Source organism: Micropterus dolomieu, linkage group LG23 (assembly GCF_021292245.1).
Source record: "Micropterus dolomieu isolate WLL.071019.BEF.003 ecotype Adirondacks linkage group LG23, ASM2129224v1, whole genome shotgun sequence".
In the NCBI taxonomy this organism is placed as follows: Eukaryota; Metazoa; Chordata; class Actinopteri; order Centrarchiformes; family Centrarchidae; genus Micropterus; species Micropterus dolomieu.
The window spans coordinates 34,226,819-34,254,324 of NC_060172.1; the positions used below are offsets into that span (position 1 = coordinate 34,226,819).

General features: G+C 41.1%; 1 protein-coding gene and 1 long non-coding RNA gene across 3 annotated transcripts in view; one reads left to right on the plus strand and one right to left on the minus strand.

The window, feature by feature from the left end:
- Positions 1-26,280, minus strand: part of LOC123962907 — a 30,430-nt gene extending 4,150 nt beyond the window's left edge. Inside the window, exon 1 of one of the 2 annotated variants that reach the window (XR_006823091.1) lies at positions 26,201-26,280. This is a non-coding gene — a long non-coding RNA (uncharacterized LOC123962907). The remainder of the gene's footprint in view (positions 1-26,200) is intronic. The other variant, XR_006823092.1, reaches the window with a different exon arrangement.
- Positions 309-1,057, plus strand: LOC123962903 (protein C19orf12 homolog). Its single transcript, XM_046039399.1, has one exon. It carries the CDS (start codon positions 376-378, stop codon positions 607-609), a length of 234 nt encoding a protein of 77 aa, XP_045895355.1. The 5' UTR covers positions 309-375; the 3' UTR covers positions 610-1,057.
- Positions 26,281-27,506: the final 1,226 nt, after the last annotated feature.

A 27,506-nucleotide genomic window follows, 5' to 3' on the forward strand; every position in this document is an offset into this window, starting at 1 on the left:
TCATTAATAACAGTTCCTCGTAAAACAACCTGTTACTGGCTGAGACAACATGTATTAGATTGTACTCTGCATGGAATAATGGAATTATACTTGACTTTTCTTTGTTTTGATGTCAGCTCTCTAAACATCATCGGCCATACTACATGTTAGTAGGATCAAATTATTGTTGGTTTGGGTCTTTTTCATGGGATGAAAAATATCAGTCATCACCAGACTTATCCTTTATCCTTGAATTGTTTTCAGTTGTCGTTGCTTCAGATTTACTTCATACTAGTACATGCTTATATTCAATTTATACTCACACAGTAACTCTACCCCTCCACCCTCTCTGTGTCTGTATCAGGTGGAGCAGTAGGTGGTCTGTTGGGCAGCTGGATGACAAGCGGTCAGTTCAGGCCTCTGCCTCAGATCCTGATGGAGTTGCCCCCTACCCAGCAAGAGAAGCTCTATAATGACATTGTTGCCGTCTTAGGCAACCTAAACTGGACGGACGCGGCCCAGCTCGTATCCCTCGTGATGGGCAACGCCACTCTCCAGCAGCAGGTCACTGCTGCGTTGCTGAACTACATCACAAATGAACTCAGAGCAGAGGTGCGTTATAAAGACTGAGTTAGGGTTACACATGGACTTTTCAGGGTGGTCAGGCCAGCCAAACACAGCCAGAGTCCTTTAGAACATATTTGTTTACCTTATTGGAAAAACTGTCAATAATGGATGTTAAACTTTCTGTGTGACTGTGCCAAATTGAGCAACACACCTTTACTATCTTCTCAGTGTTTATCCTAAAAATCAGTGTATAGTCGAATCAATAAAACCTAACACAAATCATTGCAGAGTAACCATAGAAACCTCACTCAGTACTGAACTCAAATAATGTTTTGTACAACAGACTGACATCTACATCAACTTTCCTCTGCTTTCATAAACTGTGTAAAATATCCTGCTTGGAGAGTCAATTTCTCTGGATTGGAATAAAATCTCTTTATCCATCCTCTCTCAGGGTGTTTTTAATATACCTCTGCTTATGAATTACAAATAAAACAAACGTTTGAAGCTATTCTGCTTGTGACTGATTATTTGCTTTTTAAAAGTTGTCAGGATTGTAAGGAGACATTTTGAAAAATACACGTCTGTAAGAGAATTGCAGCAACAATTCAACTTCTCACAAGTGCTTAGTATATGACAAATTATATTTATGTAACAAATGAATCGAAGATCAGAAGTCCACCTACTAACTTTTATTGAAATATACTGTAGTCTTTTCTATGAAAATTATAATAGTCTATAATTATAAGATTGTAAATAAAAATTTTGACTATGAAAATGTGACTCTTCAATGTAAGAAAAAAGGCTGCATGTGTGCTTTCCAATAAGGTGCTCAGCCTAAAATATAAAGCAGTTCCTAGGTAGAAAAGGGGGTGCAGCATCAAAACAATCAGTGCCTGCTGAGCTTTACATTTTGTAACTGCCAGCAGGTTCCACTTACATTTTATTCCCCATTTGTTTTGCAACCATGTGCATGGTAAGACATTTTTCTCACTTTAATCTCACTCAGAAGGAAACTTTAGCTTGGCTCATCAAAGGATTTATTCACTATAGTGTGTACAAAAGATATTCTTTTGTGATTACGTCCACCCAAGTTGGAAATCACTGCAACCAATTCAATTCGTTATAGTGTACAGAGCACCGGGTCCATACTCTTAATTCTTATCTGAATTTGCAGAGTTTTTGTCAACTTTACTCCTTAAAACGGACAAAGTTATTATTGTAGGGGATTTTAATATTCATGTGGACGTTAAGAACGACAGCTTCAGTACTGCGTTTATCTCTCTGTTAGATTCCATTGGCTTCTCTCAGAGTGTTCATGAACCGACTCACCGTTTTAATCACACCCTCGACCTTGTTCTGGTATACGGTATTGAAATTGAACTTAATTTAATAGTGTTCCCACAGAATCCCTCTTTATCTGACCACTTTTTGATAACTTTTGAGTTTGTATTGCAGTACTACACGCCATTGGGCAAATATTTATATGCAAGATGTTTGTCTGATTCCATCAGCTCTAAATTCATTATCAGATCACAAAGTAACGGAGGACTCCTATGTTAATTTCAGTCCCTCCCAAATCGATCATCTTGTTGATAGTGCTGCAGGCTCGCTGCGAATGACACTCGACTCTGTTGCCCCTCTAAAAAAGAAAATAATCAAACAAAGACTGTTAGCTCCATAGTATAATACTGAAACTCGCTAATTAAAGCAAATAGTGCGGAAACTTGAGAGGAATTGGCGTTCCACCAAACTGGAAAATTCTCGTTTAATTTGACAAGATAGTCTTAATGCCAGAGCAGCGTAGTACTCATCATTAAAAGAGGAATGGTTTCTTTTCAGCACTGTAGCCAGGCTGACAGAGTCACAGCTCTATTGAGCCAAGTATTCCCATAGCTCTCAGTAGTTACGACTTCATGAGCTTCTTTAATGATAAAATTCTAAACTCAGGAATCTTAGAAACAGCTATAAAACCAGATATATGTTTAGACTGCTTTGCTTCCCTCTATCTTTACCAACTAACTTCAATAATTTCTTCATCCAAACCATCAACCTGCCTCTTAGACCCCACCCCGACTAGGTTGCTTAAAGAAGTTTTACCCTTAGTCAGCACTTCTCTACTAGATATGATCAATCTATCTTTATCAACAGGCTATGTACCAGTTCAATTCAATTAAAATTTATTTATATAGCGCTAAATCACAACAACAGTTATCTCACAGCGCTTTTCATTCCCTCTGTACCACAGTACTTTAAAGTAACTGTAATTAAACCTCTTCTGAAAAAGACCAACCTTGATCCACATGTTTTAGCAAACTATAGACCTATATCTAACCTTCTATTTCTCTCTAAGTTCCTGGAGAAAGCAGTCGCCAAACAGCTGTGTGTTTTATTAGATCTTAGCGTTGCTTTTGTAACCATTGACCATCATAGAGACTGAAACATTTCATTGGCATTAAAGGAACCGCTCTAAGCTGGTTTAAGTCCTATTTCTCAGATCGATTTCAGTTTGTACATGTTAATGATGAGTCCTCCATGCATGCCAAAGTTAGTCATGGAGTTCCACAAGGATCTGTGCTCAGACCAATCCTCTTCACTTTATATATGCTTCCTTTAGGCAATAATATTTCATTGTTATGCAGATGATACTCAGTTATATCTATCGATCAAGCTAGATGAAACTCATCAGTTAGCTAAACTTCAAATGTGTTGAAGTTGTCAAAGATGTTAAATCCTGGATGACCTGTAATTTACTAATGTTAAACTCGGATAAAACTGAAGTTATTGTTCTGGGGCCTAAGCACCTCCGTGACGCATTATCTAAAGATATAGTTTCCCTGGATGGCATCGCCCTGGTCTCCAGCACCACTGTGAGGAATCTTGGAGTTATCTTTGATCAGGACATGTCGTTTAAGTCTCACATTAAGCAAATTTCAACGACCGCCTTTTTTCACCTTCGTAATATTGCAAATCAGGAACATCCTGTCTAAAAATGATGCAGAAAAACTAGTCCATGCATTTGTTACTTCTAGGCTGGATTACTGCAATTCCTTATTATCAGGCTGCTCGAAAAAGTCCATTAAGACTCTTCAGCTGATCCAGAATGCTGCAGCACGTGTTCTGACAGGAACCAGGAAAAGAGATCACATTTCTCCTGTTTTAGCTTCTCTGCATTGGCTTCCAGTAAAATTTAAAATCATTATTCTTACCTACAAAGCTCTTAATGGTCAGACACCATCTTATCTTAAAGAGCTCATAGTACCTTACTACCCCACCAGAGCACTGCGCTCCCAGAATGCAGGGTTGCTTGTGGTTCCTAGAGTCTCCAAAAGTAGAATGGGGGCCAGAGCGTTCAGCTATCAAGCTCCTCTCCTGTGGAACCAGGTTCCAGTTTGGGTTCAGGAGGCAGACACCATCTCCACATTTAAGAGTAGGCTTAAGACTTTCCTCTTTGATAAAGCTTATAGTTAGGGCTGGCTCAGGTGAGTCCTGAACCATCCCTTAGTTATGCTGCTATAGGCCTAGACTGCCGGGGGACTTCCCATGATGCAATGAGCTCCTCTCTCCTCTTCTTTCTCTCCCTCTGTATGCAACCTCATCCCATTAATGCATGTTACTAACTTGACTTCTCCCCTTTCCCGTAGTCTTGTGCTTTCTCGTCCCTCTCCTCTCTCCTCCTATCACTTCCTGCAGGTTTTCTGGCTCTGGAGCTGTGGAGTCTGGATCTGTGGTTGCGAGTCACCTGCTGCCCCCGTGTTCCTGCTCGACACCCTCTGCTACAATTATTGTTACTAGTCCTATTGTTATTATTGTTGTTATAATCATTAACATTATGATTATTATCATTAACACTACTATAAATACCATGTACCATTATTAATTCAGGCTATAGCAACATCACCTTTACTGTCTGTACCTCTGTGTGTATATTGTGTAGGCTGCCTCCATCCCCTCTCTCTCTCCTTCCATCCTTCTTTCTCTTTCTCTCTGTTCCTCTCTCTCTCTCTCTCTCTCTCTCTCTCTCTCTCTCTCTCTCTCTGAGTGGAAGGCGCGTGAGTGGTGGTGTGGTGAACGCTGCGTTGAGTGAGTTTTCAAACTTATATGTTTATGTTTGTTTTTTGTCTCTTTATATCGTGTTAGTTAAGAGTTTTGTCTGTTGTGGTTGTGTTTGTTGGTGGCGGTGCTTCCAGCCTGGCTGGGCACCATGCCCGTTGTAGATGTGGAAGTGGATTTTCTGAAGCTGACACGCCGACATGCAGTGAAGTTGGTGCCGGCTGTCAGCTGCTCGGTGGAGGAGGCGAGTTTAGCGGTGGGAGAGGTGGTGGGTTATGGCAGCATTAAGTCTGCCTCCCGCATGAACGGAGCTATTGTGTTTTTAGATCACACTGACAAAGTAAACGATGTGGTAGAAAAAGGGGGAATTATTAACATTCCCCCGTTCTTAAAAAATGACTTATTGTTAAAAGAGCTATCCAGGTATGGACAGGTGGTGTCCCCCATCAAGATGGTGTCCCTGGGCTGTAAGTCTCCATTGTTAAAACACGTTGTTTGTCACAGAAGACAGGTTTTTATGGTGCTAAAGAACAACTCGGCAGAAAATAATTTATCTTTTAATTTCAATGTGGACGGATTTAATTACATGGTTTTTGCAACTTCGGAAACCATGAAATGTTTTGGCTGTGGTGCAGAGGGCCATCTAATTCGCTCATTCCCGAAAAACATTTTAAGAGAGCAGGGAGATGTTGCGGCGTCGGCCGCTGCCGCGGTGCCCAGCGCGGCTACCGCTGGCGCGGCTGGCGGGGCTGCGGAAGCTGCCGCGGTGCTTGGCGGGGCTCCCACTACTGGCGGCGCGGCCAGTAAAACAACCTGGAGAGCCACCACCAACTTCCCAAGAACAGACATAGACAAGAGTAAAGCTGCAGATAAGTGCCCAAAGAACTGCAGGAAAGAAGTCAAAAGGAAACATGAGGACAAGAGTTGTGAAAAAGTAAAGAATGCTGTTATGCCGCAGAAGCGTGCCAAAATGAGGGTGCTGCCCAACTTCTTGTGAGAATAAGACGACTAGAATGTTTTGGTCTTCAGAAGATGATATTCTTTACGAAAGCCTGGTGAGCTTTATATCATAGACCATCATTTGTGAACATTTGTCGAACTAGAAGTTGTGTTTACAGCCATAATGGCGGACGATTCACACGATGTAAAGTCAAGAGCTCAGAGCTGCTGCAGCCGGATTAGCCAGAAGAGGGCGCCAAGGTACACCGAAAAGGGTCTGGAAGAACAAGTGAGCAGGCTTATAGGTGCAAGACGATCCAAGTCGTCACAGTTAACATCAAAAAGAAACAAGATTGAAAGACTAATGAAAGATAATGAAAATCCAGACATTGTTGATGAACATTTAAATGAATCCTCAAAACTGCTAGAAGAGTTTACTCATTCAAATGATGATGTACTGTTGCTGTTACCTGACGATGAACACGATGCTGATCAGATGTATTGGTTCAAGCCAAAAATGGAACAGTTCAGCATTTTCATAACTGATGTTAAAACATCGATAGCTACATCAAGGCAACAACATCAGGGGGATGTGAGTCCGTATGACAGCGTGTCTGTGGCTGCCACACCAGCGGAGAGGAAGTCTGCAGACAAAAGCACAACGAGCTCAGTTAGGTGCAGAAGGCAAAGAAGGAACAACTTGAGCTTGAGATAGCTATTGCTGCTTCTACAGCAAAAATACAAGTGTTGGAAAACAGTGAGTATGACAACTGCAAAGGTGATGTAGGTATTCATCCTGAGACTGTTTTACCAGGAATGCCACAGCTACATAACCAACAGCCTATGGTAAATTATGAGCATTGGTCAATTAAAGGCAGATGATCTTCAACAAGAAACAAGAAACTGACACACAATCTTATGTTAACAGAAGTCCAGTAAATCTGTGTGAAGTGATGTTGAAACAAAATGATATCACTGAGATGTTAGTCAAACAGCAAAGACTGTCACATTTGCCCCAGAGAGATGTGCCTCTTTTCAGTGGTGATCCACTTGAGTTCAAAGCTTTCATAAGAGCATTTGATCATACCATTCATGACAAAGCTGATAGTGACAGTGACAGGTTATATTACCTAGAGCAGTTTACCAGAGGGGAACCCAGGGACTTAGTCAGAAGTTGCCTACATATGAGTCCCTATCAAGGTTATAGTGAGGCGAGGAAGTTGCTAACTTATCACTATGGCAATGAACTAAAAATCGCAACTGCCTATATGAGTAGAGCATTTTGCTGGCCACAAATAAAACCAGATGACGGCAAGGCCCTTCAGAGTTACTCTTTGTTCCTCACTGGATGTAACAACGCCACGCAAGACATTACCCAACTTACAGAAATGGACAGTCCCACTAACCTCAGAAACATTGTCTCCAAGTTACCGTACAAAATGAGAGAAATGTGGAGAGTTTCTGCATTTGACATTCAAGAAAAACGTGGTACAAGAGCAAAGTTTTCAGATTTAGTCATGTTCATAAACAGACAAGCTAAAATAGCTGTGGATCCTGTTTTCGGTGACATAAAGGATGCTGAAGATAAGGGAAAATATGTAAATGTGGAAGCGACAAAATCATCCAGGCCAAAGGGGAGTGCATTTTCTACAAGTGTTGCACCTACAGCAATTGAAAGGCCACCAGACAATGGTAGAAACTCATTCCGTTGCAACATCAGTGCCTTCCAGAAGCCTTGTGTATATTGTAAAAAAACAACACATAATTGCAGAATGTCAAAAAATCAGAAACCAAGGTTAGAGTTTCTTAAAGGAAAGGGTTTGTGTTTTGCATGCTTGACACAAGGACATCTGAGCAAAGACTGTAAGAAAAGAGCTTCATGTGAATATTGTTCTTAGAAACACCCAAGCATGCTCCACTTCTCAAAAGAAAAGGATGATGTAGCTGCAGAAAGCGGGCAGAAAGACACTGCTGAAAACACAGAGACTGGTGCAATAGCACACATTTCAGGTGGAATTTGTGGAGCTACTGTGGCCGGAAAAGACAGTTGTGTGCTGTCGATTGTACCTGTGTATGTCAAATCAAAGAAGAGCAATAAGATCATTCAGACTTATGCATTCATGGATAATGGAAGTCAAGCCACTTTCTGCACAGAGAGCTTGATGAGACAGCTCAACATGGAAGGCAGGAGAACTCAAATCCTGCTTCGCACGATGGGACAGGAAAAGTTGGAGTCAAGCTACCATATTAAAGGACTAGAGGTGTGTGGTTTGAAAGAGAACATTTACATTGACATACCTGAGATCTACACCCACAAAGATATTCCTGTGTCCAAAGAGAACATTCCAGTGCCTGAAGATTTGGAAAACTGGCCACATTTGCAAGGTCCTCTCAGGAGAGACAGTTGCAACACTGCATCTGAGAGTATTCCCAGTGTTTCTGTGAATCGCATTTCTATTGCTAGTGTGGAGAACCTGTTGGTACAGCAGTTTAATCATGATTTTCCTGAAAAGGCCAGTGAGGAAAAACAGGAAATATCAAGAGAAGACGTTCAGTTTATGGACTGTGTTAGTGAAACAGCAAAAAGGGTTGATGGTCACCATACCATAGGACTTCCCCTGAAAAACAGATACGTCAAGATGCCTAACAACCGCAGTGTAGTTGTGCAGAGAGCAGAAAACCTGAAAAGAAAACTTGTCAAAAACAAAGACTTTCACAGTGAATATCAAAGCTTCATGTCTGACCTGTTGAGCAAAGGCTATGCTGTCCCGGTACCAGATGAAGAGACCCAGTCTGACAATGGGAGGGTCTGGTATATACCTCATCACGGGGTTTACCACCCCCAAAAAGGAAAGCTCCGTGTAGTTTTTGACTGTGCAGCATCATATCAAGGCAAGTCACTAAACAGAGAGCTTCTTCAGGGTCCAGATTTAACTAACTCACTAATCGGGGTTTTAACACGATTCAGGCAAGATCATGTAGCTTTAATGTCAGATATAGAAGCTATGTACCACCAAGTACGTGTACCACCTGAGGATAGTGACCTGCTGCGCTTCCTCTGGTGGCCGGAGGGAAACTTGACGAAACCTCTGCAAGAATACAAAATGGTGGTTCACTTGTTTGGGGCCACATCCTCCCCCAGCTGTGCAAACTTCGCGCTGAGGAAGACGGCTGAAGATGCTAAGGAAAACATGGCTCCTGCTGCAGTTGCAGCAGTGTTGAACAATTTTTATGTAGACGATTGTCTGTTGTCAGTGTCAGATGAAATCCAAGCATGTGCTATGGTCAGGGACTTGACAGCACTGTGTGAGAGCGGAGGATTTCACTTAACGAAGTGGATGAGCAACAGCAGAGTTGTTCTTGCTTCCATTCCTGACACAGAAAGGGCTAAAGAGGTCAAAGACTTGGATCTTAGTCATGATGCATTACCTGAGGAGCGAGTACTAGGAGTGACCTGGTGTAGTGAGTCAGACGTATTTAAGGTCAGGATAAATGCAAAACCAACATCACAGACAAGACGAGGTATCCTCTCATTTGTAAGTGCGATATATGATCCTTTAGGGTTTCTGTCACCTGTCATTCTTCCAGCAAAGATGATCTTGCAGGAGCTGTGTGGCATGAAAGTCACCTGGGAGGAAGACATCCCTGCAGAACTGGCTCGAAGGATATTGTTGTGGCTTTCAGACCTGACAAGGCTTCATGGTTTTACCGTGAATAGATGTCTGAAACCGACAGGCTTTGGAACCATGACATCTGCGCAGTTGCATAATTTCGCAGACGCGAGTGAGAAAGGTTACGGAGTTGTTTCCTACCTTCGCATGACGAATAAAGACGGAGAAGTTCACTGTTCGTTCATCATCGGCAAGTCCAGAGTGGCACCATTGAAACAAACAACAATTCCGAGGCTGGAGCTAACAGCGTCTGCTGTTGCTGTAAAACTGGATCGACTCATGAGAAAGGAGCTGCACATGCAGCTTGAAGAATCTGTGTTTTGGTGTGATAGTACTACAGTGTTAAAGTACATCGCCAGGGAAAATCTGAGATTTAAAACATTTGTTGCAAACCGTGTCACTCATTAGAGACAACACAGAGCCAAGTCAGTGGACGTATGTTAATTCAGAATTGAATCCCGCTGACCACGCGTCACGAGGAACGCCTGCAGAAACATTCAAAATGTGTCAAAGCTGGATTGGTGGGCCAGAGTTTTTGACAAAGGACAGGAAACACTGGCCAGTTTCACCAGACATGAAAGACATACAGAAAGATGATGCTGAAGTGAAAGAAGCAGAATGTGTAACTGCCATGAACGTGCATGAGAATCCACTTAACAAGCTCATTTGTTATTACTCAGAGTGGCATTGTTTAAAAAGGGCAGTTTCACGGATTGAAATTATGATTATTTGATGAAGGTTAAAAAAACTGCTTCAAAATCTGAGCGCACACCACAAGCTTATCACATCACAATTAAGTCATCATTTAAGTCATGAGAAGAAAACTGAAATGGTTACACACAGAATGCAACAGTTCAAGTCAACTGTCAAGGGGTCTTTGCTCACCACTGAAGATTTTGTTACAGCAGAAGTTGAGATTATCAAGTTTTGTCAAAATCAATGCTTTAGCGACGAATTTAAAGCTCTTCAGAAAGGTGACAGACTTAAAGGAAGCAGTCACATTGTCAAGCTTGATCCTGTTGTCCAAGACGGGATTTTACGGGTTGGTGGAAGACTGCATTGGTCTGCACTGCCAGCAGATGTTAAACATCCTGTGATACTTCCTAAAGATCATCATGTCTCCACGTTGATCCTCAGACATATCCACAAAGAAACAGGACATTGTGGGAGAAATTACATGCTATCCCGGCTGAGAGAGAGATTCTGGATCCCGCAAGCAAACTCTGCTGTTAGAAAAATATTGTCAAAGTGTGTACCATGTAAAAAGATTTCAACTAAACCTGGAGAACAGAGGATGGCAAATTTGCCACAAGATCGCCTAATGCCTGACAAGCCACCCTTCACTAATGTGGGCATAGACTATTTTGGGCCCTTTGAAGTGAAACGTGGGCGAAGTATGGTAAAAAGGTATGGTGTATTGTTCACCTGTCTCACTGTTAGAGCAATTCACATCGAAGTTGCCAACACACTTGAAACTGACTCGTGCATCAACGCATTTAGGAGATTTGTTGCTAGGAGAGGTCAAGTGTCTGTCGTGAGATCAGACAATGGAACGAATCTAGTGGGAGCAGAGAAAGAAATGCGTGAGGCAATTCAAAGATGGAACCACTCAAAAATCTCAGAAATGTTCATGCAGAAGGGCATTACCTGGATGTTCAACCCGCCAACAGGTTCACATTTTGGTGGCATCTGGGAGAGACAGATACGTTCTGTGAGGAAAATCCTCAACCATATTCTGAAACAGCAGCCACTCGACGACGAATGTCTTTATACATTGATGTGTGAAGTCGAGGCGATTGTTCATGGCAGACCTATAACACGAGTGTCAAGTGACCCAAATGATTTGGAGGCACTCTCACCTAACCATTTGCTTCTCCTTAAAGGCCAGCCTGTGCTGCCACCAGGACTGTTTGACAGAGAGGACTTGTATGGCAAGAGGAGGTGGAAACAGGTGCAGTACCTGTCTGACATCTTTTGGAAGCGATGGACTAAAGAGTACTTGCCACTGTTGCAAGAGAGGCAGAAGTGGACAGTAACAAGGAGAAATCTGAAATCAGGAGATGTTGTCCTTATAGTTGATGACAGTGCACCAAGAAGTTCCTGGTTAATGGGAAAGGTTGAACGGACACTTTCTGACTCAAAGGGACATGTGAGACGTGTATTTGTCAAAACTAAATCTAGCATTTTGGAAAGGCCAATACATAAATTATGTGTGTTGCTTGAGATGGAGGAGTAAACTAAGTGAAGGCATTTTTTAGGTTATATGTGCCATAAGTATACCTTTGTATAAGGCAAGATGTTAATACATGTTATAAGTGCATTTTGAGTTCATTGAATGTAGATTTGAAATATACTGTTATGGTTAAGAAGGTTAAGTACAAGTTTTTGTTTGTGCAAGTGATGAATCCTTAATTCTGAGAGAAATGACGCTTTAATTTCAAAGATGTAATTGTTATGTTGCAGAATTAACAATTAGGGGCCGGAATGTAAGCGCCATTTGTTAGTAGCAAGTTTGTTTATGTTATAACATTTGGTACTCTGTCATTCTTGTGTTTATTTTGGTACTTCGGTGCAACTTCTGTATTGGAACTCTTATTTTGAAGTTTGAAGGAAGCGGTAAGAAAAAACAATAAACGAGTGTGGACGGCGGAGCAACACGGTTGTTTTACCGTCGTTGGTTCTCTCCGGGCCAACTCAATGCGTAAAACTGTCTTACGTCGTTCATACAATGTGGTTATGATAACAGAAGTAAGTTTAGTTGAAGTTTAAAATTACGAACAATTAAGATAGCCACTACACCCCTAGTCCTGTCCATGTAAAAGTGCAGGACATAGCACATGCAGCCTTTTCTCCTCAGGGGACCTAAGGTCAATGGGCGAGCACGAGCCAACCACCTTGGGCACAAAGGCAGGGTTAGGCTTCATCGACACTCTGACATCCCCCAGAGCAAACTGAGTGCATGAAGGATGCACCAAGAGTGCGTGAATGTTGTTTTGTGGAAGCCAAAGCCAGCAATAACACTGTCTTCAGAGACAGATGTTTAAAGGCGACTTCCCCCAGAGGATCAAAAGGGGCAGGGCCGGCCCTGGTAATGTTGGTGCCCTAGGCGAGATTTTCTTCTATTCTATTCATTGTCTTCACCGTGCAAGTCGATCGCTTGCGCTGCGCATCTGTGAAGGGCACACGCGACGGCTCTTTTGATGTCATCCACTCGCCGCTGTTATAGATGTTATAGCCTAGTTAGATTCTAAACACAGCCTGAATTTAAATGCAGTATACAATTTACAAAAACGACTGACTGTTGTAGTGTTTTTTAGGCGGTAATAATAATAGCCTCATAATAACGGCTAGTTCTTACTGTTCTGCTTGTTTTTTCGGACTCCATTGGGCATCCAGACATAGCTACAAAAGTTTGAATGTCCAAATAAAAGTAGGCTATTTATTCGAAAGAAACGATTATTATCAATTCCAAAATTTATAGTAGATTTTTACCCAACGGAAAAATGTATAGGCTTAATTATCACTTTTACTAAAAAATACACAGTAGGCTACTGGAAAAGTTATAGGCTAGCCGGTCAAAAAGCACACGAGGGAGCTGCACGCTGTCTTTAAGGGACCGCAGAACACACCTCTATGGCAGGGAAAAACTAGACTACTGCAGCATTAGTTTTGATGATCATGTAGCCTACACGAAAGCTATGAGCAGCGGCTTTTATGCATGTTTAGGCTACTTCATTCCAGTGGATCGCTGTCAGATAATGACCCGTCAGAGGCAGAATCAACCCAGGACACATCGCTCAGGCCCCACCATCAGACTCTCCTTCACTCACTGTGCTGAGCAAGTGTAATGTCTGTAGTGGAAGAGGCGTTGCAAATAGCAACATAGTTTATGTTGTTTATGTATGTCATGTTTATCTAAACGCACGACATGAACTATTCTCTATAGTGGTAAATTTTACCCGCTGGCACTTTTTTTAAATCTGGCTTTATATTGACATTTTTTAACAATAGAGGGTGCTACATAACACACTTTTAGGAAAAGTCAGAGACAGGGCGACTTGAATATTATATTGAAACAAAGATCCATACAATCAAAAAACAGCCGCGGGTAAATTTGGCCCGTTGGCGGTTCTAGTGTTAAACGTTCAGCAGCCAAACTCACAATTTTAGCATGTATAGATGAAAAGCCAAGTCAGTAATCATGGTCAATAATGAATAAATATGATCAGCATACTCGTCAACCTCAACATCATAGCCTAAATTAGGAGACCAAACATATTCCCCTCCAGAAACTGTGTGTCAACCCAGAGACTGTTTTATTGCAGTATGTGGTAGATTTCTTGAAATGCAAGATCATTGGTTTAGCTTCAACAGTGGAGATGACTCAAATGAAGAGGAGGGTTTGGGGGTCCTCCCCCAGAAAAATTTAAGCATTGAGGACTTCATTTCCGGCATTCTGGTGACATATCTGCCTTTTCTGCCTCAATTTATGGTGGAAAATTCTTCATTTATGTAAAGGGTAACACAAAATTCAGGCAGCAGGTGACAATACAAAATATAAAAAATGTATAGAATATAATGCAGTGAGGCTTTCAGACATTCTGAAGCTATTGCTTTTAAATATTTCTACTGTAGATCAACTTTTCTAATTTAATAAAAATCCCTGCTAAGTCAGCACACATGCAGGCATGATTCAGTCTTCCCTCCTCTTTTGTGTCTTTTGCATGGGGGTGTGCATGTGGCAACTTTTCACCTCAAATAAGTTCATTTTAATTAAAGTTAAAAACTGACACAGGTTCAATCCTTTGTTTTAGCAGGTTTTCTGCTCATGTTCAAAACTTCCTGCACATTCACAATCTCTCCCACATCTGTGTTCTCTGACTTGTCGAAAAAAAAAGACGTAATATTAAGAGACTAACGTCATCATCTGATGAGGATTCATAACATCTTTTAAGTTTACCTGCCCTATACTCCGCTCCGCTGGAATTATCCCCTTTAGAGCGTTTGACCGACACAGTGCACAGACTGCATGTTGCATGTGAAACCCAAACCAACAGGAAAAAACACTCACCACAAATCCACACACGTTAACTTCAGCAGCTCACATTCCCAAACAGAGCAAGGCTGCGCCTCAGATTTTAGATTTTTAAATCGCAAAACTCTACACAACGACACGACTCGTCACAACTGTCTGGACTCACAGCGCGAGCCGCGAGGTGCACTTACTATCGAAAACCTTCTTTTGCGGCGCCCCCTGACATTTTGCGCCCTAGACTACTGCCTATGTCGCCTATGCCACGGGCCGGCCCTGGGTTAAACAAATACTTTTACAGTTTTTTACAACTGCTTCCACACAAAATCTTTACATGTCACAAAATTTCTGAAACCTCTCACTCAAAGAGCAAAACCTCCAAAACCACTAACTATTTCTCAGCCTTTCACTCAGTTTTCAATTGCATAAAACACTTTTTTCAAAACACTAAACACAATTCTCTACCTAAGACACAAACATCTAACAGGAAGTGACTTGTTTTCCTTTTCAAAACACAACAAATCAAAATGCTACTCTTATTCAGCAGGTCACACACCCGCTCCTCACATGTGCAAACACTAACTGCTTAACTGATCACTAACCAATCACTGCCTTAGTATACAGTAGCCCTATACATTTACTCTCAAAGGTCAAATTACCTGTTTTGAACACTGAATACCAACAATGGACAGAGAGCAAGAAGAGTAGGAGGGAGAGGCAGGGGACGACTATGAGGACAAGTTCAAGGAGGAAGAGTTGGAAGAAGAGGAGGAAGAGCACGAGGACAAAGAAGAGAAGAAGGGAGAGCCATCACTGATGAGATCAGGGCCACACTTATTGATTATGTGATCACCAGTTTGACAATGAGAGAAGCTGGACTGAGAGTCCTTCCCAGCTTGGGTGGCTTTACACTGGCATCCATAATTTGAACCTTCAGAAATTAGGACAGGTATGCAACAATCTAATGGTTATTTCAGCAGTACAATATTGTAAAATAAGTATTCATTTTTAGCAATAAAAGTAAAAATTATACTTTTAGTTTGTATATGTGAATGGTTTCCTTTTCTTGTATGCTGTATATTTTGTACACATTGCTGCTGTTACAACAGAAATGTTTTGCCAAATAAATATTTTCTGTTTCAACATTGTATTGGTGTTTACAGTGTGCTTTTCAGCACGTCTTAGAACATTACTTTCACTCTAATGTACACATAAGCCTATGAAAGACAAAAGAGCTTTAGATTTAGAACAATAGTGTGTAAATGGTATATCCAATAATTTATTATTATGAAAAACGTGTTTGCCATCTGATACCAATGGGATGTGTTTATGGCATTTTGAATGCAGTGTTTCATGCATTTCGCATGTGTGAGCAGTTTTGGGAATTGTGTGTGTAGAGTTTTAAAAAAGGAGACATAGTTTTGAAAATGTGTGTAAGCAGTTGTAAAAAAACTGTCTTTCCAACTCTTTAGTCAGCTTTAACACAAACAGCTTTCATTTGTATGCTTTCCTGTTTCTGTTCCAGGGCTCTGTCAAAAACTCTTAAGCATCTCTCATAAGCATTGGCCACATTCCGACATCAACCAATCCTTAAATCGATTTCTCATTCTCGAAAAATTTGTGTGGATAAAGCTGCTTGTTCCTGTCCATGAAGGTGCCAGCAAGAAGTGGAGTCTTCTAAAGAATTATGATGCTCGGTTGTATGCAAGAGATCAAATCCATTGCATCTCACCTGGCCTCCTGCAGAGGATGAATTGTGACTGCCCTTGAAAAGATATAGCACGCCCCCGAAAAAGCAGACTGTCATATAATAACTCTCCCTCTCAAACATTTCCAGCCCTCTTGGATGGTAGATTTGTCATGGCTCTCTGTGGCCATGGAGGCTATACACACTGAATTGTGAAAGAACATTAATTTGTTCACAAGCCAGCGCATCCAAGTTATATTTTCTCCCCTAAAGAAGACTCAGACCAATAAAATAATTAATTTTGTTCGATCTCTTCCCTCTGTTTGCCTTGGATGTCTACTACTCTCTGTTCGTCAAGGTGAAGCACCTCCTCAGTGATGTTGCCGTTGATAAATAGCTTCCAAACGTCTTTTCATGAGACGGTAAAATGCCCTACTAGAGATACTGAAGGGCTCCTCAATATGTTATGGATGGCGAGCTCCTCAGCTATCACTTGCTTCAATTACTGGAGCAGCAGGAAGGAGTCAATAAAATGCTCGCTTTCCTGAATCTGGCAGAAGTTATGAATGTGTCCTTCAGGTTCAGGTGCCTTGTTCAGAAGAGCTGTGCTTTTACTGCAGTTTTATACGACACCATTGATCTGATTGCCTGTGTTCGGTTCAGTCTGTGGATGAAAGGTCAAAAGAGTCAACAGCAGAGATTTGAAGAACAGCAGATAGCAAAAGACCAGGGTTGGGGAGTAAACGGGAATTACACATTACACATTACTTTAAGCACAAGGAGTGCTATTTGCTATTTACATGTTTACTGTAAAAGCACACAACAAGGGAGGGATCTATCGCAGATATTGATTGGCGTGTAGCCAGTAGTTGACTGTGTTTACGCTCCCACCACGTCATGATTCCAGCTTCCAGAAAGTGAACAGCGGGAACTGGGACCGAGCACAGCCTTCGAGACCGATGGAGGCCACTCTGACCACTGGGAATACAGTACGAAGGTGGCGTTTTTGACGCTTGTCACTACGGGGCCGAGTCAACTAATGAGTCTATGTTCTGACTTGTTCAAGTTGTGTTCACTTGAAGGCTGCTGAGCGCAGTTTTGTTGCCTGCTCGCCCGGCGCCTCTTCCCACATTTCCTAGCCAGGCACCTCCAGTGCTTAAGGTGTAAACTTAAACACACACTCCAGTGCTCTGAGTTCACAGTAAAGGCAGAGCTAATTCGACCAGTAGTTGCAGGCTAGCTAAGCTAATTAGATCATGGCAGGTAGTTAGCAGCAGTTAGCTGACTTGCTACAGCAACAAGTAAAGCTATGTGTCCAACGGGGAACTCGTAAATCACAGAGTTGAGGCAAAGCAGCGGGAGAACATCAGAGAGAAAACCAGAATATATTTCAAATGTGATTTCAAAGTCTCAGTAAAATCAGTGAGTACAGCTGTGCTTTTGTAAAGTAATCAGTGTTGCCCAGTCCCAGAAAAACTATTTTTCAACAGTGTCATAAAAATTAAGAAAGCTTTTCATTGGTCACTAAATTAATAAAGGCCCTGCAGTGCAGGATGAGCCATCAACATTTTAAAATCGTTTTCCAAGAAATGACACACTCTAAAATGTCTTAAAGAATACCTACAAAACAACGTTTTATGTCATTGGTGGGCCAGATCCTGCCATAGTGATGTCATAGTGCACAGTATGTCTTATAAAAACATTTAAACATGGATTTTGGTTTCATGAGAATGAGAGATTTTGTTATTCTTCGTTTCTGTAAAAATAGAAGACAACGCATCATTGATACTCTCGTCTTCATTGGCCTATTTAGCACTGAAGTAATACAAACGTAACTAAAAGTAATCAGGTTACATTACTTTATATTCTAGTACTTGGGTTATGTTACTGATTAAAGTTTTTTAACAAGTAATAAGTAATTGCACCGATTACATTTTTAAAGTAATTCTCCCAACACTGCAAAAGACCAACTACCCAAACGTCTAGTGACAGAAAGTTTTAGGATCAATATCAATTAAACATATTCATTTACATTACATCACATCTATTTACCTTGTGAGTACTTGTGAATGAGTACTTTCAACCATGTGGATACAACCCAACATTCAAGTATGTAAACCTCATCAAATATGCTTTGTTAGACTAGAAAAGTTACAAAAATCAGCAATCAAAGAAAAATGATCCGTGGCTTTGCTGAACCTCTTCTGCACCGGCAAAATGTTTACGGCTGCACACTACAAGAGTGAGGGATGCCAATCAAGTTTGAAAATGTCAGGCCTATTTCAATAGAGTTTAAAGATTGACACAATAAACCATCAAAATTCTGATGGTTTATTGCTCACAAACCTCAGCATCAGAAGGAAGAAAATTAGTGTGCAGAAAAGCTTCAATGCCTAAAATGGATATAAGTACCTGCAATTCAGTAAAAAGGCAATGATAAATCATTAAAAATGCATCCACAGCTATCTGTGCCTACTCATTCACTCCAGTGTAGCAAATTAATCTTGAAAGCAGTAGAATAAAACATTTATTTTTTCATTAATACTGAATTTCCATGAATTTTTTAACTAGTTTTCATACTCCGATTTGGTCTGCGCCCACCACTTTTACTTTTGTAATCTGCGGTGTTAATTTGAATAACAGTAGGTATCACTGTCAGCACTGAACGGTTTTGTAATTTACATGCCTAATTGTGCCCTACATGTCAACAGAAAGCAGTGGAGTCATTAAGTCCACCACACCGATCAAGCTAAACACTCTACATGCTTTACACTACATGTTCACACACATTCACACGCTGAGGGTGAAGGTGCCAACTGCACATGAGAATGGAACTAACTTCATACAGACACACTCACACACAGCCATTAGTTCAGAATCTTGCAGTATCAAGGACACTTGAACCACCGACCTGCTTTACATCCTGAGCCACAGCCAGTCCCATGTCTGCTGCTGGACTTTTATTTCTTATTTCACTGTTTTCATAATGACTCTGATCTCTGTTCTTTGAGATCCTGCTTTTATTTCTATTTTAGCAACATTTTTTATTTGTTGTGATGTTTGTGGACTCTAATTCTCAGACCTGTCAATTATAGTGTGGTCAGTGCTGTGCTGCCTTTTCCTTGGATTTTGACTCTTTCATTTATTTCCAAACAAGGGCATATACAGCTTTGTAGAACATCAGGAGCTCAACCATTTGACAGCAGCCCCCACTCCAAAATAGCAACCAAATAAAATAAATAAATGCTTAACTATGCTGCCCCCAACAACAAAACCTAGAAAAAAAACTAATCAATTTCACTTGCAAAAAGCAGAACCTCAGAAATTTGTCATTAGTAATATAATGCAAATTAATCTCCTCCAGAACAGTGCATTTGACAGAAAGAGTGAATGAACAGAATCATTAATTTCCACTCCAAAAAGCCATCCATGAACACACAATATTCAAAGCTATGTCTAACAAAATAAACGAACGTCTCATTTACATTGAGAATCCAATGAGAAACATGCAAGTGAGAGGAGTAGTGAACCCCTTGTTTAACACAAGAATTAGTTTTGCTTAATAACACCAACTCAGTCACACACATATCAACAAGCGCTTGATACTGACAGCAAGTTTTGTTAAGTCCTTGAATGCTGTAACCTACAAGGGATGAGGCTGGCAAACAAAGTAAATCTAGAATCCTCTATGAATATTACTGCAGCTTTCAGTCTGAAGGCTTGCCCATCCACTCCTCCCTTCTCCTCTCCCTTTGCCTGCTCAGGACTTTTTCTTTGTTTGATGTCTGCATTGACAACCAGCGTGATCCACTTACAGTGCCTTTTGGTTTTGTCCTTGCACAAGGTAAAAGTTAGAGTGATAGAAGAAAAACTGGTTGAAGTGGACGAACTCTAAGATCACAAGTATTTAGGTTTACTAAAAGATCCGTTAAGTGCTAGTTAAGTCATCATTACATGCTTAGTGTAAAATGGCTAATGTAATACACAATTTAAAATATGTTATTTCCCCACAATAAGACTGCTGAGATTAAACAGGTGCAAGATGATAGCTCTATATTGTTTAACTTTGTTGATGATGCTTAATGTGAAGCTCCTCCTCTTTTGAAAACAACTGGCCAACGTTTCATGGACATAAATAATAGCTCAATAACACTGCAACAAAGTGAATGGCCTAAAGAGATACTGTGGACATATCTCATATGTATCTCAATAACTCCTAGTGGCATCACTGCTAAAAAATAAATAAAAGCTAACCAAGTGTTTTAGCTTAATTCCCTGCCTCCCAGGTGGCCTCTGGGGTCAGATAATGTCAGGAAATGATGGGTGGAAATCCAGCCTTTGAGTTTTTACAAGGTGAACTTGTTGTCACATGGTGATGCAGTTACAAGCAGGTACTCTTTTGAAAGCTGTTCCTGTTGGTGCTTTGAGGGACACTTTGACATCTGAGATTTAAGAGATGGCTGCTGAATAGCAACCATTAAAAAGCAAGAAACAATCAATTCAACATTATCTTTTTCAGAACTTTGCCTTGATAGAGTGACTAATTCATCTGTATTTCACTGAATGACCCCATTAGAACATCAAATGTATTCATGAACTCACTATAGATTAAATCACTGTTGTGTCATAAGAATTGGTAAGAATAGCAAAACAGATGTTTAGTTATATGAAAATATAATGAATTATTAGTTTAACTGGGCCCTTGCATTCCCTTCACACTCTCACAGTCACTCTGCTGGTGTCTATCAAACAGTTCATTTGTGAGGCCACCAGATACATTATTGATGCACTATTAGTACCACTCTGCTTTGAAAAACACAGCCATCTCAGTAGATAAATATGCAACGAAAGAAATCATTAAGCAGCACAGCCAAGCTTGACTGCCACAAAGTTCAGCAAAGTGCAACAGCAGTCAAGCCCATGTGTCTATAAAATCCCCTGGATCAATTGAAGAAATCAGAGACAAACCCCAATTGGAATAGCACGGCTGTTTGGCAAAAAATAAGTCACTGAGGCGTAATTGATTATTTGACAATCCTGCTTAACTCCACACGTCAAGCCAAACCTTATGGATTATCATTACACTCATGGACAATCACTCACACAAGTAGTGTTACCGAGGATCAGTAACAGCTGTCTAGCACAGCAGATAACACAGCTGCAGTGGACGACTTCTGGCCAACAATCTGATCTCTAGATGTCAAATTAATCATGAGCAACCAGCTTAATCCACAATCTTCCTTCCAGCCTCTCCAATGTACATTCAGAGCTGCTTGAACAATTAAACTTCATATCTTTCATTTGAGCCTACATAGAACTGTTGTATAAGCCTCCCCCACTTTACCTCGCCTACTCTCACAGAATCTATATCACTTCTGAGACTGTCAAAAATGTGAACAGTTGGTTTGGGTACCTGAACATTTTATAGTTTTTTTTATTAACATATGAATAACACCTACACTTTTTTAGAATGTGAGCTGGCAATGGTGAGGAATAGTGGATAAGACACATGCCTTTGGTGTGGGAGACCCAGGTTTGATTCCGATTGTGACACATCCACCAACGTGTCCGTGAGCAAGATACTTAACCCCTAGTTGCAACATCGGACATACAGACATTTTATTATTAGGTACACCTTGCTAGTGATTTGAGCTTTGTTACATTGTGGAAAAGCTATTAGAAGATGGGTACACTGTGATCATAAAGGGATGGACATGGTCAGCAACAATACTCAGGTAGGCTGTCGCGTTTAAACAACAATTTCCCCCACACCATTACAGCACCACCAGCCCGAGCCATGCTTTCATGTTGTTTACACCAAATTCTGATCCTATGTCGCAGCTAAAATCGAGTCTAATCAGACAGGCAAAGTTTTTCCAAACTTCTTTTGTCCAGTTTTGGTGAGCCTCAGTTTCCTGTTCTTAGCTGACAGGAGTGGCACCTGGTGTGGCCAATCTGCTTCAAGGTTCGACGTGTTGTGCGTTCAGAGATGGTATTCTGCATACCTTGCTTGTAATGAGTGGTTATTTGAGTTACTGTTGCCTTTCTGTCATGTCGAACCAGTCTGCCCATTCTCCTCTGACATCAACTAGACATTTTCGTGAGCCGCTCACTGGATATTTCCTCTTCTTCTGACCATTCTCTGTAAACCCTAGATATGGTTGTGCGTGAAAATCCCAGTAGATCAGTTTCTGAAATACTGAGACCAGCCCATCTGGCACCAACAATCATGCCACGTTCAGAGTCACTTAAATCCCCTTACTGATGCTCGATTTGAACTTCAGCAAGTTGTCTTGACCACATCTACATGCCTAAATGGATTGAGTTGCTGCCATATGATTGGCTGATTAGCTATTTGTGTGAACAAGCGATTGAACAGGCGTACCAAATGATGCAGAGCAAAGGTCAGTTGAAAGCAAATGACGAAGAAACTCCGAAATTTCAGTCTCTAAAAAGGCATTCCAAAATATATTATGAGAACGATGTTTAAAAAACGTATTGTATTGAAAGCTTTATAAATGAGACCACCATTTTAATCAGTAATGTCATTGCAATATTAGAGCCACCAGTGGCAGCACAGAGTACACTGTGGCTGAGCACTTCAGTCGAAGAGCGAGGGAAAATGCTGTTACATCTTTTTTTTTCAGACTGTTCTCCCAGTAACAACATCTGTTTATGTTCATGTGGAGAAGTCCCTCTAGAAGACATAGAATTTTTGACTCTTGCTCTACATGAGCAAAGGAGGAAACAGTGTGACGTTACTGAGCAACAAAGTCCACAGTGGGAGGAAGATGGGGCAACAAATCGTCACACTTTGACATAGGAGAACGTTGTCTGTTGTCTGTTTCCTGTTTCCCGTCAATGTTGGTGTCTTTACCACAATCGTTCCCTAACCATAACCAAGTAGTTTTTGTAATAAAAAAAAAAGATCATAAAGATCAAAATAATTATCTATGTAATCCTAACCAAGTTGCTTTTGTGTCTGAACCTAACCAAACCTTAACCATAACACAACCAATGCTGATAGGGGCATCAGATTAGAAAACGCTCTTATGTATCGTACTGCAGGGCAGTTACAAACAGCAAACTGTATTTTGCTGTTTAATTTGGAGGACTGGTTGTTGTTCTTTGTTACTTTACATCAACATAACAGTTTTTCCCACCCAGTCAGAGATTGTATATTTAAAATTTTCTTTCTGTAACAAAATTAGAATGACTGTAATAGTCTGTCTAGTTATTCTGTCTGATAGCTGTAGATACCAGATATGCAAGTCTGGAATAAGCACACACACATGCAGAATTTATAGCCCCAGCTTCAGAACTACAGGATATTTTGCTTTTGTCTTATGAGACCCCTAACAAAATCAATGTTACTGCTCTCTGTACTTCCGCATCAAGAGGAAACAGCTGAGATGTGGAGTAGAGGCCTAGTAGGTTAAAAGTGATCAGTAGAACCAGAAGTGAAGTGAAAGGTGTCAGGTTAGGCCTTAAGAGTCAACCCTTCTGCTCAGTGAACCATCGATGTAATTTCTAACTCCCCTCATTTGCCCCTCTGTGTGAAGATCCACCAGGCCATGTATGCCTTTATGCATATTTCATCTGTCTCTACTGATGCTACATTCCATACTGTAACTCAGCCTCACCTGCCATGACAGTCACAGAACAGCCAGAGGCAGATATTTCATGCAGCACCATTGAAAACTGAAAAATAAGGTGGCCCATGTACACCTTATGATTCATGCCTGTAGGCCACTCAGAGAATAAATTGCATTGTTTCAAATTATTTGCTTGTATGCCAGAAAATAGAAACCAGCCATCTATTCTAGCAATTCTTCCAGCAGCATTGCTAGAGAAAGAACAATTGTTACAATATTTCAGCATTCGGGTAACTGTGCTGAAATCTTGCTGGAGAAAGAGGTTTCAGGATGAATTTCAACAGGCTAGGTTTGTTGGGAGCAGTGAGAAAGAGAGCAAAAGATGAATATGCTAGAGGCTCCAACTCTGGGGAACTGGGGGAAGAGGATGGCATATTTAATGCCAGCATTTTCATGCATTTTTATTCACCACCAGCATCTCTTGTATTGCATTCAAAAGCGACCCCCCAGTCATATTAATCCACATGTAAATTTCAGTGTCAGTTCTCTTTCATAGGAGCTGCACAGGGATTTGCAATGACTCAATGGCAGATCCGAATGCATGGAGCTGTAAAAATATGTCTGTGTGTGGTGTTGGGGCTTAAAAATCAAAATCCCACAACGCTAAGCTGGATAGTGCTGTTTAACTACATTTTAGGTACGACGCACCTTAGATGGAAGGTCTGGATGGATGGGATTGCATTGGGAGTAGTGCTGTGTTACTGCAGCAGAGCAGAGAGCTTGTTGCCTGCTAATGAAGTCCTGAATTGCTTTTGATGAGTTGACGGCTGCTGTGTTCATGTGCTTGAACGTTCTCCAGTCATAGTTAATCTCTTTCATGGTAAATGATGGTTCCGCCCGAGAGAGACGGATGAATGGCCTGACTTTTTCTGACATTTATTTGTGTTGCTGTTTGGCATGTTAATCACCACTGGCCATCTGATAGGCTAGCTATCAAATCAGACCTCACTATCAGCAAGGTCTAGTAAGGAGGGATTTAATCTCATTGTTCTCAGTCATGTTCTGCTCCAAGCTTCAGCTTCATGTCTAATTAGCTGGTAAATAATGTGATTGCAAGTGCTGATGGTAAGGTCACAGACAGCTGCAATGTTCAAGTTTTAGCAAGCATGTACAAGAGATTAGTTGACACTGCTGGCTTTGTTCATAAAAGCACAGCAGATCACATAGGGACTAAGAGACAAAGTTCAGTAGAACTGTCAACTGTAGGCGTAAATCATTGTTGTAGTGAGAACAGCTCAAGCTAATAAATGAAAGGTAATAATAATGTGCTTAAAAGATTATATAAATATTGCCTTTCATATGTCCTGCGGCATCAGGTTGCCTGAGAGGCTTAGTGCACAGATGACTTATAGGCATTCAAACATGTTGATTGTAGAGCCCAAAGCGGGAAACCTACGGTCTATTCTTTCCAAAGGAGTAATATACTGTATGTAGATAGGCCTATCCACATCCCACTTAAAAGTTTAAAAATATTAATTTAAGATGATTATTCATTTGGATTCGTCATCTTCGCTGCTCCATTCTAAAGGGGTTATGATGATGAACACAGGGTGAGCACAAAGGCACTAGTTACAGGAATTCATTTTTTGTTGTTTTAACATTTACACATTTGTGTTTTTGGTCTCTATTTGTACCTCTTTTCTTTATTATTTTTCTAATTTAAGATGATTTGCACCTCAGGTTCTGCAAGTTCTAACACAATTCAATTGAAATTACCAATTTTAAATTATCCCCAAGGAAAAAACAAACCTTGTCAACAACAAAATAGTGATTCATATTTCTATTATTATATGCTCCGACCTCTGAAGAAGTTACAGTCTAACACATTTACAAGACAACACAGGAGTGTCAGTGCTATTCTGTTAGCTCAGTTTCCCATGCAAATAAACCTATGTGTGATCAGTTGATGAAAAGAAAGCAATAGCTCATCTGGAAACTGGTAATTCATAAGCTGAGAACAAAGTTGCACTCAGTGTGGGATATTTGCATCAGTCACGGTAAACTTGTGCTGAGGAAGATTAAAAATAATGTGGTTACTGTCAGAGTACTGATGGTAGGAAAACAACCCATCAGAGTGAATGGAGAGTCAGAAAATTGGATGGAAATGAGAAGCAAAGAAATGATTCATTATAGAGCATGAATACGATTAAATACTGGCTAAGGAAATGTTCTGACACATTGTGAACAGTTGGAGGTCAAATGAAACACTGATGGATCTGATGCATATATGATGGCTGGGTGTACCCATTCTAGGACCATTTAACTAACCATGATAAGTTCACAGCCACTTCAGCATCAGTACAACTAAAGGTTGTCCACAAATTCAGTATAAGTTTAGCACTATTCATACTTATTAAACTGTGCCCCCATTTATACTGTTCGTCTTTATGAACAATAATTAAGTTGTCCCTGCAAGTCACATGCTGTACCCCTCAATGGAGCCATTAACAAAGTCGTCTCTGTTCAGAGCAGATTATTACAATGTGAATAATGGACCTGCTGAATCCTAATGCAGGGAGAACTCAGATCTACATGCATCAAATTAAAGATGAGAACAATATCAGAAAAGCCTTCATCAACAGGGGGGATAATTGAGAGAAAGAAAATTCAAACTGACCGACTCAACCAACTGCTCCTGTCACGATTCTGAGTTTCAAGTGTTGTGTCCTGTTTTGTTTTGGTAATCCTTTCTCATGTGTCTTTGTGCACTTCACTTCCAGCTCTTGTGTTTTCCTACTTGTTTGATTGTTTGCTCCACGTTTACGAGTGCCACCTGTGCCTCGTTATCTCTACCTCTCTTATATATTTAAGTGAGTGTTTTTCCCTTGTTCCCCTGCCTGCTCTCCTGCGGGTCTGTTCACTGTTTTGACTCTGGCCTCCCTCATTTCCACATAAGCCTTTTCCACCTTTGTTGGAATATTAATAAACACCAAGAAACTGAATCTATTCTGCATTTTGGGTCCAAATCCCTGCTCTACCTGCCCACCTGCTTGATGTAACATAACAGCTACGTTATGCGGCATTCAGACCAAACACGCAAAACTCGCAATGCTTTCCTCGTGGGGGTTTCATCGCTAGACAACTGCCAAGTGTTCACAGACAATGCAATAACACGAGTAAACACATCTTGTCATTACTACAGCTGTGAACCCTGCAGCGCTGCTTCCAGCTCTGTTTTGACTTCTCCCCCAAGTTTAGCAGTTCTCCGCCGGCCAGCGGCATTTCACTCCCCCGTCCTGCTTGGCCCTCTCCACACCAAGCTCTGAAGCTGTCGGTAATGTCTGGATAATGTCAGCGCTGATAGGCTATCACGCGTAGGCCTTTGCGTCACTGGCAGCGTCCCCTTCGCACTGCCCAACAGGAAATCGCGGCTCTACGCGCCTTTGCATTGACTTTGTATGTAAACGCACTGCCCCCAACGCTCACTTCGCTTTTGGTCTGAAAGCACCTTCACTGTATAACTTTTAGGGCTGTCCCCGACTAAGGATTTATATAGTCAAATCAGAATTGTTACGTTTTGCCTAAAGTCGACTGATAGTTGTGTGGTGGGAGGGTGGGGGGTTACGCATGGTTGCTCCACTTTAATCTTTAGAAGCTGCAGAGCTGCTCGTACTCACTTTAACTTACACTTAACACTTACAGCTAACCTCAGGCTTATTGTTGACCCGTTTCTCTCTGCTCACCTGTCGTTCACCGGTATTGTTTAGAGTTTTGCGTGCATGCCGTGCGGCCGACAACTGCATCCACGTCGCAGTTCCTCGCGGGTCTATTCTAAGTAACTGTTTAAAACAATATAATATTCTTTGTGTGGTTCATCAATGGTGATAAAAGGTCTGAACGTCCCGTGAGGTGCGGACAACACAGCACAACACCGGAACAACTGATGGTCTCTCTTCCTCGTCTGCCACACACACACACACACA